This window comes from Erythranthe guttata, chromosome 4 (genome assembly GCF_056151865.1).
Source record: "Erythranthe guttata isolate IM_541 chromosome 4, IM_541, whole genome shotgun sequence".
NCBI classification, from domain to species: Eukaryota; Viridiplantae; Streptophyta; class Magnoliopsida; order Lamiales; family Phrymaceae; genus Erythranthe; species Erythranthe guttata.
This window is the reverse complement of record NC_142536.1, coordinates 1,294,650-1,307,720: the sequence shown is the minus strand read 5'-3', so window position 1 is coordinate 1,307,720 and position 13,071 is coordinate 1,294,650. Positions and strand designations below refer to the sequence as shown.

Here is a 13,071-nt window from a genome sequence, read left to right as displayed (position 1 = left end):
ATTTGTTCATAGTACATAATTAAATATCGTACATCTAAATCAGAGACGGAATAAAAATAAAATAGATTACGTAATAATTTGATGAATTTAGTAAGCAGCATAGATAAATCCACAGAGTCTTGATTCTTGCATCTGAAAAATTCGTGCGGGGTGTTTGAGGCAAAACAATTGCAAGTACTTATTAATTTTCAGAATAATTCATAAGCTATTAAAAAGAGCTTATAAGATATTTAAGAGCTTATAAACTGCTAAAAAAGCTTATCAATATAACAAGTTGACAACTATAAGATTATACAACGATATTTATTTAATCTGCATTCCCTCCCTGATAAATAATCTTTAATTGAATTTAATTTAAATTTAGATACCACACGTACTACACCACCATAATTAAGTAATATTCATACCTATTTGATTGTGGCTACCCACTTTTATACTTTAATGACAATTTTTTCCACTCTTCAGATACCACAAATTTCATTAGACTCTACTTATTAGAAATCACATTTGCCTTCATAATAATGTTTTAAGACAAGTGGCAATTTTCACTATCTTCTTTTTAAAATTAGATACTCCAACTTTAATATATTTTACATAATTAAATTATAGTGCGCAACCTAAATAACTCGTAAAGCTAATTCTTTTATTTATTATTTATTTATTATTTTTACACACATATTTCTTCCAACATGCACAATTTATTTAATTTTCTTAAAACTACTTTGCCAAGTCCTTGGAGATTATCTTTTAAATCAATTAATTAATTAATTAATTTAAATTATGTGCCATTTGCCCTACCACTAATATTATGCATTTAAAAGTACTCGGTTTCTCACTTTACACTACCCTAAGTTTTAATTTGATGAACCCAAATACAGCCAAGTTTTATTCCAGTCGACTTTGCATGCAGTAATGCACAATAAATAAACTAATCTGGCAAATCCGCAAGCAATTAATTAGTATTTTTGAATTTTGATAGAATATATGTAACAATTTATTAAACTCTCGTGTATAAATATAGTAGACTTTTGTACTCTAAATCTATACATAGAGATGATTTTTGTGGACAGAAATGTTTGAAGTCTTAATTACAAGTATAAAATCAGGATGAATTAATTTAGTAACAAAAATGATTCACCGCCACATACTCAAATTGATATTATCCACTATTAATATAAATTATATTGTGTGTTAATACTTAATAGTACTCAATAATCAGAGGTATGTGATACCTAACTAAAATTATAAAATATGAGGTTATTATAATTAATCCTTGATGATAATGAGGCCATGGATATGAAACCATAGCAGTATAGATTTAATTTGGTCTAATTTCGCATTAATTATATCCCCTAACTAGCAAATGTATGCCGACTCTGCCACTGTATATACATGAGGGCATCGATCAATGGCCATACGTCGGACCTAAAATCTTAATATACTGATCGATAAAATGTACGTGGAATATAATATACATACAGTCAAAGATATTCATGTTTAATTTAGGCATGTGTAAATTAAATTGTAATGAATATGCATGGAAGCTACTGCTGTGAGTCTATGACCTCAATATCACGGAATAACAACAACATGTTCCATGCATATATTAATATAGCTTATTATACCCCTCGATATTTATTTTTTTCATTTTAAGAAGATCCATTACGATATTTTATTTGATAAAAATTAAAAATAAATATCGACTGTGAAATACTAATATTATTAAAACTCAATTTATTTTATAAATGAATCCACATATACTAATCATCATCACTCATTTTTTGATTTTCAGTCAGTCGTGCTATGCAAGCGTGTTCCACTATACTCACTCTAATCTACATTTAATTTTACTTTTTACATGAAATTAATCCACAAAATATACCCTATATATGCATGTAATTATTTCTTTAAATTTCTTCTGATTAATTCTAAAAATAAAACGTGTGCACGTGTGCTTAGTGAACAGTTATTTATAGAAACCTACAATCTGTAACCACATGGTATATATATTGCTCGTACGAGGTGTAGAATCTCATAAGCCCTGATTCTGTCTTTCAAAAAATATTATGTTAATTCCTTCATTATCATATATACGTATACTAATAAGATAAATCAAGAAAGAGTGTATATTTCCAAGTTAAATTACATTCATTAAGTTCCCTTTTGCCAAACCAATGGGAATGAGAAAAAAACTTTCCTCACCCCACCCCAATGCACCCCCACCCCCACCGCCACCTCCACCCATTAATGGAAACAACTAGTTATAATTAAATCTTATGCTATATATATAATGCAAGACACTACTCAAATTGAAAAACAACCCATCAAAGGGAATTCTTAGCAAAAATAACCTCTTTGTTACTATTATTATTATTTTTTTTTTTTGTTTTTTTTTTATTATAACCGTAAATAAGTATGGCGGCGGCAGATGTAAAAAAAACGGAAAACGGAACGGGAATATTCGGGCGGGCGATTAAAGGTATAGTGTCAAGTGTGAGGGAAATAGGGAAAATGAAGAGAAGTGATAAGAGGAAAGTGATACACAGCATGAAAGTTGGAATAGCACTTGTTCTTGTTTCACTTTTATATTTCATCAAACCAATGTACGATCAAGTTGGTCAAAATGGAATGTGGGCTATCATGACTGTTGTTGTTATCTTCGAATTCTATGCCGGTATTTATTTTTATTTTCTTTCTTTACATATTTATATATACTTACAAAGAATAATAAGAAATATATATATATATTGAATGATTAATATATTACTATATATGCATGCAGGTGCAACATTAGGAAAAGGAATAAACAGAGGAATTGGGACACTTTTAGGAGGAGCTGTTGGTTGTTTTGCCGCTATTTTAGCTGATCGAATTGGCGGGATTGGCCAATACTTCATCATTTCTTCTACCGTTTTTTCCTTTGGTACATTTTTTTTTTCTTTTTCCGATTTTCGGTATAATAAGCTTATGAATTATAATAAGTAAAAATTTTAAAACCCGTACCTGCCTGGCTAACGGGCGGGGACTATCCAGTGAATCCGGGTCGGGGCGGGGCGAGTACAGATTGGCATCTCTATTTTTATTAGTATCCTCTAATTAATAATAATAATAATTAAAAAAAAAATAAAAAATTAATCTCATCATAATTATTTGATTTGCCAATGGATATAACTGCACGACACGCGTAACCAGAATTGATCTTTTATTATTACTCGTTTGAAAATATTGATTAGTGTTAATTGAGATCTATTAATTAACTAAGCTAGGAGGGGATATACCTATAGCTAAGTTACCGGAATTTGGTTCGTCATACCTTCAATCACACGTACGGAGCCGGTTGCAATTGTAGCAAAAATATTTTAAATCTAATTTTCTTTTAAATGAATTTATGTCAATTAAATAAAATAGTAATAATAAATGGACTATATGTACGTTCAGGTGCTGTTGCAACATACTGTAGACTGGTGCCAAGACTGAAGAAGAGATATGACTACGGATTCATGATATTCATATTGACATTCAACCTGGTGGCAATCTCCGGCGTACGGATGGACAAGGTGGTGGGAATGGCCGTTGACCGCCTCACCACCATCGGTATCGGTTTCGCTATCTGCATATCTGTCAGCTTGTTTATTTGCCCTATTTGGGCTAGCAATGAACTCCACTATTCCACCGCATCTAAGTTCCATAAACTCGCCACCACTATCCAAGGCAAGTGTTTTCATTTAATAAATATATATTATTATTTTTTTAATATTAAAATATTATTTCCCTTTTTGTTTGAATTTATATTCGAGATATTGATCTCTTGATAAAATTTATTTTAAATTTATAATTAACTTTTGGGCTTTGGTAGTTATAGACACTTAAATTAGTTTTGGGCTTTTGAGATTTTGGGCTTTGGTAGTAATGGACACTTATTATTTATTTTAATTTTAATTTTAATTTTCAATATAATTATTTACTAATCTGTTTTATATAGTATATAAATATGTTTAAATGGGTTATATATATTGTACAGGAAGTTTGGATGAATACTTGAAAATAGCAAGTGAGAAGGAAAATCAAGTGGCAGATAGCAGCAGCATTGACTATATCAAAGCATGCAAGTCTGTTCTCAACTCAAAATTCATTGATGAATCACTGGTAATTTTAATTTTGAAATAACGTGAAACGTGTCACGATTAGTTTCGTATACATCAACTATTAATTAAATTTAAAAAATTGAAGGCAAATAATGCAAAATGGGAACCTTGGCATGGGAGATTTGGATTATATTATCCATGGGATATATATTTAGAGGTTGGAGAGCATCTAAGAGAACTTGCTACCACACTTCTTTCTTTGAATGCATGCCTTCAATCTCCTAAACAGGTATCCTAAATAATTAATTATAATTTTTTGTTTTTAATTTTTCTATTAATTAAATTATTATTTATTTTTTAATTATTGTTATTGTTATTATTATTGATCAGCCATCGGCAATGAAGAGGCAGGCGCTGAAAGAACATTGCGAGGTGTTCATGTTAACGATGGGATGGATACTGAAGGAGTTAGGTGAAGGCATTGAGAAAATGGAACTATGCCAAACCAAGGATTTGATAAATCCAAAACTGGAGATAGTGAAATTACTATTGAGCCCTCGACTGTCGTCCTCTTGCGAGATGGAGGTTCTAGAAAGTGGTGAAGAACTTGCTATTGCCAGCTTCAATTTCTTGTTGCTGGAGATTGTGGACAAAGTTGAAAAATTGGCTCACAAAGTGCAAGATTTGGGGGAAGCTGCTAGTTTCCCACCTAGGAAGATTGATGTATAGCAAGGGGGAGGGCTGTTTCGGGATTTGTAAATAATTTGAGAAAAAAATACTAATTTTGTGAAACATCATATATATAATTGGACTATATATTATAGAAGCTTAGACAAATATTATATATATAAACATATATGTATATCATAAGTTAAACAAATTAAGAATTATTTTGTTCCGATTAAAGTCTCTCACATTGTCTTTTTATAGAAATACAGAAAAAGAAGAGCATTCGTTCTGTAACGGATCTTTACGAGATCAATTCGAATTGTCTCTGAATTGTTTAGAAAATATGGTTCGAGGGACTATATGTGAAGCAATTTGGCACTTGTACATTTCTTAGTCGGAGTAAAAAAAAAAAAACAAGTGTCGGGGGTATTTTGATAATTACGGATAGATGGAGGCATTTGTCATAATTCAATCTAAGTTCAAGGAGTTTTCCGTAATTTACGCAAAACCAGACAAATGAAGGTGGAGATTCCAATAAACATGTGACGAATTCATGAATTTAAAAATTAAAAAAAATTAAAAAAATAAAATAAAGGCCGGCCTAATTTATTTTGAATCAGAAGAAAACAACGAATTATTGTAATAGCAAGGAGGAAAATTAGGTTAACGAAAATGGGCCTTCTCCGAAATCCAATCACCCAAAATCTGGCCGTGTTATCATCAATTCTATTACTATTGCTCCATCTTTGCCACGTGGCTAACTGCAAACCGAACACCGCCGTGAAAATAGTGCAGTGCAACAGCGGCGCGTACACAAGCGGCGACCCATTCACCGTCAGCCTAGCCCACGTCCTTGCTGAATTGGAGAGCGTTGCTCCCACTCGCCTAGGCTACGATTTCCACAACATATCCCCCTACCCAAACGCCTTCGCCTACGGCCACGCCGCATGCAACCAGACTCTGACGATTTCCGACTGCTCCGCCTGCCTCGCCGCCGCCAAAACCGCCTTGATCGCCGCCTGCGACGGCCGGATCGGAGCCCGCTCCGTGCTGTATGATTGTACTGTTAGGTACGAGCAGTACCCTTTTGATGACTAGTTGCTCTGTCACTGTGTTTCTACTTTGTACTGATAATGTAATTGTTCGTGGGAATTAATCAAAGTCCATATTTCTGTAAATTAAAATCGAATCGAACCATAAAAATCGGAAAAATCAGAAATCGGAATGAAAAAATATTGTTCCACTATCGACGGAACGAAAAATATTATCCCAAAATCGAAAAAAATCGGATAAAAAATCGACAATACCTTTCCAATTTTAGCCCTAGGTAAAAATAATAGTGACAAGTATACAGAGCAAGAATCATGATACTGCAGAATCAAAACCAAAAATCAACTAGCTTTCATATCAATTAATGCCTTTCTACCTATACAACTGCACTGCTATACACATTTATCCAAAACTACAAGAATCACGACAGAATATTCCGTCAAATTCGTCTTTTCTGAATCTCCCGTTTAAGTATAACGGCATAGAGGAGCTCGTTCCATGAATCGGGGACACCTGGCAGGCACCAATGGCTGCAGTCTTGACGGTGAATAGGTGCGGGCCCAATCGAAGGCCCTAAATAGTACAACGAAGAGTGACCATCTTTTCTATGAGAAGTCATACCAGTCACATTCAATAACTCTATATTTCCGTTTCTCAGATTTTCCGATAAACCATCAACTACGGTTTTGTACTCGATATACGTTTCGTAAGGAACTTGAGGTGCACTCAAATCGGGAATTGTTTCCAGGTGGCAACTCCCACCACTCCTCCAATCCCCACCTCTGTTTTATAAAAAAAATAAAAATAAAAATTACATTTCGAAATGATCGTATATATATTTGATTAACAGCTAAATGAAAAGAGATATATATACCTGAAATGCACTGGAGCATAAGCTCGGAATATAAGATGAGTCTTCGACAAATTTACTTCGTCGTTTATCCAATCGACTAATGTCTTCATTGACCTTCGAAAGGCGTTTTCTACAGTCATATCCATTTTTATATCGGTCCCTTCTTGAAAGTAACAACCCCTGATAATAAACCAACAAAAAAAAAAATCAAGAACCGGACGCGATTTCTGTCAATTTTTAAATGCGTAATCTTTTATTTAATTATTCAATCATCTCTCGTCAGTCGTCACTTCTCTCACGAATTATACGATGACATTGCCATAAAACCAATTCAAGTCCACGAGCGCAGAGAAAATTAGCTGTTGAAAAGTTTCAACACATTTTCTTCTAGTTAAACCTAATTGTCTGATATTTTTGCTCATTTTCAAATTCATTAATAAACTGGAATTCTTGCCCACCTATTTTTCGACCAACTTCACGCTAACATTAACAAAGCCACAAAGAAAAGCAATAAATTTGTCAAATAAGAACTCTTTCTCTTTAAAATCAAGAACCATTATTAACGAAACAAATCGTGAAATGCTCGAATAATTAAACGAGAAAAAAAATGTTACCCTCGGATGGTCTTTTCGTAATTCCACCAATGACCCGTATTGAAAACGAGGAAATCGGCAGTGTTCCAGCTAACTGAGCTCCAATCCATCTGATCCAACTTCAAAGTCATTTTAACGTTTGGAGGTGCACCGTTAGGTGGTCTGCTCTGCAAGACTAGAAACGGGGCCCGGTAGTATTCGACGGTGCAGTTATATTCGCTGAATTTAAAAACCAACGAGCCCGAGTGCTTAGTGATGGGGGTCCCACTAACTTCGTATATTGAAGTTTTGTTTGGAACTGCCGAAGACAGCATGCACAGAAGCGACTCCCATTGGTTTCTTCCTATTGAATCTCCTACGAATACTAGCCGTTTGTCTCGCAGTTTTTCCAGCATCGCTTTTGCATCGAATCTGAGAACAATCCAATAAATCAGCCTAATTAAACATACTGTAATTCAACATCAGAAAATCAATTCCCTTAAGCAGCAAAAGTGCAAGAAAAAAGCATTCTTCCTGGATAAATAACTAATTCTTGAAATATACATTTTTCTTTTTTCAAGAAAATTAATTATTTTCTCATAACCTCAACATATGAAGCAACCCTAAAAACCCACTATTATAGCATTAAATTATAACCAAATTAACACACACACACACACACACACACACACACACACACACACACACACCTGGGCAAGTTGCAATCTTTAGGTTGCCAACGCCACTTGGTAAAGAAATTATCAGGGCGGCCATTCTCCGAACAGCGAAACCCTTCATCCAAGAACATGCAATCCTGCGATTGGTAAAGAGGATAGCTCTCATCCCACACCCAATCCCCTCTATATATATCACAATCTCCTCCTCCGCCGCCGCCGCCGCCGCCGACTTCGAGAAACCCCACCTTGGCGGCGTATTCCGCTGAAGAAGCATTAGTGGACTTAAACCAAGTAATTAAAAGGAATTGCCTGTGCAAACCATTAACAAATCTATAGTCCAGCAAACACAGGGAGAAGATTAAGCAGAGGGTGAAAAAGAAGCACCACCCAAGAACAGAAGGAGCGGAGTCTTGGGGTTTCAAGAACTTGATTTTCTTGAAAAAATCGAACTGGGGCATTTTCTCTCTCATCCCTGGTGTAGAGTGCAGAAGAAACACTTCATCTTTTTTTTTTTTTAATTTATTTTGTTTGTGAATGGATGAGGAGAAAGAAGACAAGATATGAACGAGTTTGTGTACCAGACGGATATAAAATGGTTACACATAACTACATCCAAGAGAGAGTTTTTAGAGAGAGAGAGAGTTTGAAGAGAGAGGGAGTTTTTAGAGAGAGAGAGAAAAGGGGAAAGAAGATAGGACAGAGTTGGAGGATGATGAGGAGATAGATGGTGTGGGGACTCTCAAAAAGACAAAACATTCATGCCTATGGTGGTTTTTCTACATTCTTTTCTAATTTTTAATTGCACATCCTTTTTTTTTTTTTTTTTTTTATTAAAAGTGATAATAAATTCACAATAAAATGAGGTTAAAATTTTGGGGGAACTTCTCTTGATTCGTTTGGGACTCATAAATTGAATGCGGCTAAGTTGGTGTTTGCAAATGATTATTTAAAAGCAGAAGTTAGTGATTGTGATTTAAGTTAGTTTTAAGTGCTTATTTCTAAAAGTTTGGGGTGTTTGCAAATATTTCGGAAAATGAACTAAAATTGAAAAAGCAGGGTTAGGGGTGCTTTTAAAAAAATAGCTTAAAGTAGATTATTTTAAGAGAAGCAAAAGCAAAAGTTGATTTTGCAAACACCTAAAAACAGATTATGAACAAAAAAAACCGCATAATCACTTTCAAAAAGCATTTGCAAACACCACCTAAATTACGGTCACTTATGAGGTAAGATTAAATCACAAAAAAAACTTTTTATGTTTGGATGATTGGATATATATCTTTAACTACAAATTTTCTTATATATTTACCCTTATGATATCAAATTCAAAGATTTTTTTAGATTTTGTGGAATATTCTTTAGTTTGTTCTCGTTTTATGCAAAAATGCAATTTTCGATGCACAATAATCTGATAACTACAAGTCAAGAGACATATCTTATAATCATCTTGTTTCAAAAGTTTCAAATGTGGAGTTTGAATGAAGTACAACGAGTACAAATTAAAGAATATTCCACTAAATTTGACACCATAATGATGGACCTATATAATTCTTCTTAGTTGAGAAGAATGATTGTAATTACTCAAACATGAGGCGTTTTTCGTAATTTAATATTTACCTCAAGTTGGCCGATATAGTTTAACCATTGAATATTTTTGTTCTTTTTTTTCTTTTTCTTTTTTTTTTAGTGGGGGGTAGGGGTTAAAAAACGTGGTACAAAAAGTGCTTCTACGTGGGAGAGAATCGAGGGAAGGTGTGGGTTCGAAAACGAAGTGGGAAATTTTTGCCAGACAATAAATACCATCATTTAAATAACACGTGATTTTTCTTTTTCTTTTTCTCTTTCAAAACATGCCTTGTGGGAACATGTAACACTTTCCATTCTTTTAGTTATCGAAATAATTAAATACAAAACTAATAAAAATCCACAATTAAAGAAATCTAATTTGCTAGAGTTAAATTTTGTCACAAATGGGTAAGTAGAGAATAAGCAAGAATCAAACCCTGTACAACTGCACCCTGACCTTTAATAATTAAATTTCGACAACAAAACTTTATGTAACAGCAATTTCATGCATATCAACTATTATTATTTTGCTATTCTACCGACACTTAATCATGACTAATATCATTCAACTATTCTAAAATGTGTCTTTGTATCTAATATCGACAATAGAGACGAAATTGGATCCGACGGGGAGATATTTACGCCCTCGTCGCCGTAGTACTAGGATTCGGTCAATTCTTGAGGGTATTTTGTAGAAAAGGCGATTTCATTATTGTTAGTAATTAGCAGAATATCTATAAAGGGCTACCAATTTTCAGATTTGGCACATCAAAGGCCAAATTAGGGAAAACTGTCGCATTCCAAGAATCACTTAATAGGCCAAAAATTATCATGTAGTTAGCAAACTGTCTTTCTTACATACAGAAATGGGGAAAGGAGATGATGTGGTTAGACGGAAGAAATGGCTACGAGGGCCACTTTCGAAATTTCAAATCACGAAACTTATGATACCAACCACGACTTTTTACGATGATGATAAATTGTATACCAGCAGATTAAACATTAGTCACAACTGTTAATTATATTTATCTCTAACAGAAAGAATATATTTATCTCTTCCCACAGGATAATTAGTAACCAAAAGCCGTGGTTTACCATAAACAACATTATATCAAACCACAGTACATGCAAACGAAAGAGGGGGGGGGGGGGGGGGGGGCATGTAAAATTGAGCTAAACCACGGAACAAGGTCGTTAAAATCACAATGATCTTTTACCTGTAAACATTGCACAGATCATATTCAAGTCCTTCTAGAAACACATTCACTTCTTCAAATACAGATTTTACATAACAAAAAATACTACAAAAACTGATACGATTTGTTAGATCTTTAACGGCCTCTACCGCGTCCACGCCCACGACCCCTGCCCCTACCGCGGCCCACAGCTCTCCCTAAATTGGTGGAGAATTATAAAACATTAGGGCATATAATAAGGAAGGGACGAATATCAACTAAAATCGTAAACAAATATAAATTTAATCGTATTATTGTTGTACCTGCAATCGGCTTCTTGGGCTTGATCTTAGGTGTCTCTTCAACTAGCAATGTCTCGAGATTCAGACTATCGGGAAGGATGTAATAACGTATGTTATTACCCCTTACACTAAGGTGATCCATAGTCACTGGATTCTTTCCCTTCAAAGTAAGCTTTACAGCTTTCAGATGCGTGTTCATGCTGATATCAACACCTATAAAGAAAGCAAATAGAACTACACTCAGACTTGCAGTTATATAAGAGGGAAGATCGTATTTGTTTCCAATAAGTTAGTTACATTGCAAATTGAAGAACAAATACTTCAATGAAACTGTAGATGCATCAAGATTATGGCAAATCAAGTTCAGCAATGCACATGAGCTTACACAAGCAACTTAGAAACATCGAAACCTATGACTGCTAGTGCCCATCTCATTATAGTATCAATCGAGATATTTGACACCACGTGCATTCGAGTCGTTTTTTAATAACTTAGAACAGCAATAACGGCATTAGAAAGCATACAAATGACTGGAGTAGTGAGTGTGAAACTATAAGGCCGTCTTTTTCATAGTACAAACAGATTATTCGGGAATCAATTCGAATCCTAAAAATTATGTCAATAATATTATACCTCCGCTTCGTTAAATTAAATAAACAGTGAGTTCCAAACCAAGTGCTCACTTTAAAACCCTGCACATGATCATTATCATGCTCATACGTTCACCATTTTCATCAAAAAACTGCATCCAAGTTATTACACATCTTTACATACGATATCTGGAGTAATTCTTAACATACGAATCGACCAAAATGCCGAACGTATTGTTCTACGACTTGGAACCTAGATCTCACATTAAAGCAGGAATACCCAAATAAAAGTTCACTATCTTTACTCACTTAAGGAATTCACTGAAAATGAGAACGAAAATTAAAACTTAAATCAACAACAAAAAAATCCCCAAAAGAGAAAACAATCAACAGTGGAAGTATGAGAGAGAGAGAGAGAGAGAGAGAGAGAGAGAGAGAGAGAGAGAGAGAGAGAGAGAGAGAGAGAGAGAGAGAGAGAGAGAGAGAGAGAGAGAGAGAGAGAGAGAGAGAGAGAGAGAGAGAGAGAGACTAACCAATAATAGTGCCGAACACGACGGTGCCGTTTTTTAGCTCAATCGACACAGACTCGTTGTTCAATTTCATCAGAAACCTGCTCAATTCAAAACAACAAGGGTGAATCAAACGTGTTTTTGGGTGTAAATGAAACAAAATTATCGAGAATTAAGATAATATGATACAGGAAGGAAAAAACAAACCTGACGAGCTTCATCGTTGCGAGAGGTAGTCGATGAAGAACTAGGGTTTTGGCGAAAAGCAACCAAAGAAAATAAAAATCTGCGGAAGGGAAGGGTTTTAGGAATCGAAGTGGCTCTGGTACTAAATTTTTGAAGATCTGCTGGGTAATATATGGGCCTTACAACGGGCCGTCCCAAATACAAAAGGGCTGAAAGGCCCAATATTATTCTGTACGGTAATGGCTTCTTTTTTTTTTTTTTTCCTTTTTTTTATATGATAAAATAAATGAAGGGTGAATTCGTCCAAAATAGAGATTTTTAGTAAACATTTTTTTATAGTTAAATTCAAAAAAATAAAATAAAAAATCATGTAATTTATTGATTATGATTTTTTTTACACGTACATTAGAACATCGATAAATTAATAACATTGCTTAAATAATATTTTTTTTCCGGTCCCGACTCGATAAAAATGTACTAAATTATTATTTCAATAATTTAATATTACGCTTAAATTAATAGAATTGTCTATTTCCGAAGTGTATTAATTTATATATAGAGGTTAGAGAAACTAAAACTCATAATAAATAATTAAAAACAAACAAATATATATTATGAACATACACAAGAAAAAGAATCTACAACAAATGACGTATATATATTATTATTATATTACAGTAGTTCCAAAAGTGATGACGCCCACAATTTTGACAGAATCCGATTATCAGTTACAACTTACAAGAACCCAAACCCAGAAGAACATACATCATCATCAATTTATACTAGGTTGCATGCATGCATACATACATATGCTTATTGCCTAGCTAACTCATCTTCTCA

At 34.0% G+C, this 13,071-nt stretch overlaps 4 protein-coding genes across 4 annotated transcripts; 2 read left to right on the top strand and 2 right to left on the bottom strand.

Annotated features, from left to right (window-relative positions):
• Positions 1–2,311: 2,311 nt before the first annotated feature.
• LOC105956732 (aluminum-activated malate transporter 8) lies at positions 2,312–4,886 on the top strand. The gene is made up of 6 exons (XM_088816243.1): positions 2,312–2,674; positions 2,783–2,923; positions 3,439–3,715; positions 4,026–4,146; positions 4,231–4,374; positions 4,476–4,886. Exons 1-6 carry the CDS (start codon positions 2,416–2,418, stop codon positions 4,812–4,814), a joined length of 1,281 nt encoding a protein of 426 aa, XP_088672369.1. The 5' UTR covers positions 2,312–2,415; the 3' UTR covers positions 4,815–4,886.
• A 449-nt stretch (positions 4,887–5,335) lies between these two features.
• LOC105953370 (antifungal protein ginkbilobin-like protein) lies at positions 5,336–6,588 on the top strand. The gene has a single exon (XM_012977036.2). It carries the CDS (start codon positions 5,427–5,429, stop codon positions 5,850–5,852), a length of 426 nt encoding a protein of 141 aa, XP_012832490.1. The 5' UTR covers positions 5,336–5,426; the 3' UTR covers positions 5,853–6,588.
• LOC105953373 (protein trichome birefringence-like 11) lies at positions 5,976–8,655 on the bottom strand. Its single transcript, XM_012977038.2, has 4 exons — positions 7,940–8,655; positions 7,272–7,661; positions 6,679–6,837; positions 5,976–6,586 (listed from the first exon to the last, which is right to left on the bottom strand). The coding sequence occupies exons 1-4, from the start codon at positions 8,374–8,376 to the stop codon at positions 6,244–6,246; spliced, it is 1,329 nt and encodes a 442-aa protein (XP_012832492.1). The 5' UTR covers positions 8,377–8,655; the 3' UTR covers positions 5,976–6,243.
• Positions 8,656–10,637: 1,982 nt separating this feature from the next.
• On the bottom strand, positions 10,638–12,388 carry LOC105957843 (small nuclear ribonucleoprotein SmD1a). Its single transcript, XM_012981818.2, has 4 exons — positions 12,253–12,388; positions 12,070–12,146; positions 10,968–11,159; positions 10,638–10,862 (listed from the first exon to the last, which is right to left on the bottom strand). Exons 1-4 carry the CDS (start codon positions 12,264–12,266, stop codon positions 10,801–10,803), a joined length of 345 nt encoding a protein of 114 aa, XP_012837272.1. The 5' UTR covers positions 12,267–12,388; the 3' UTR covers positions 10,638–10,800.
• Positions 12,389–13,071: the final 683 nt, after the last annotated feature.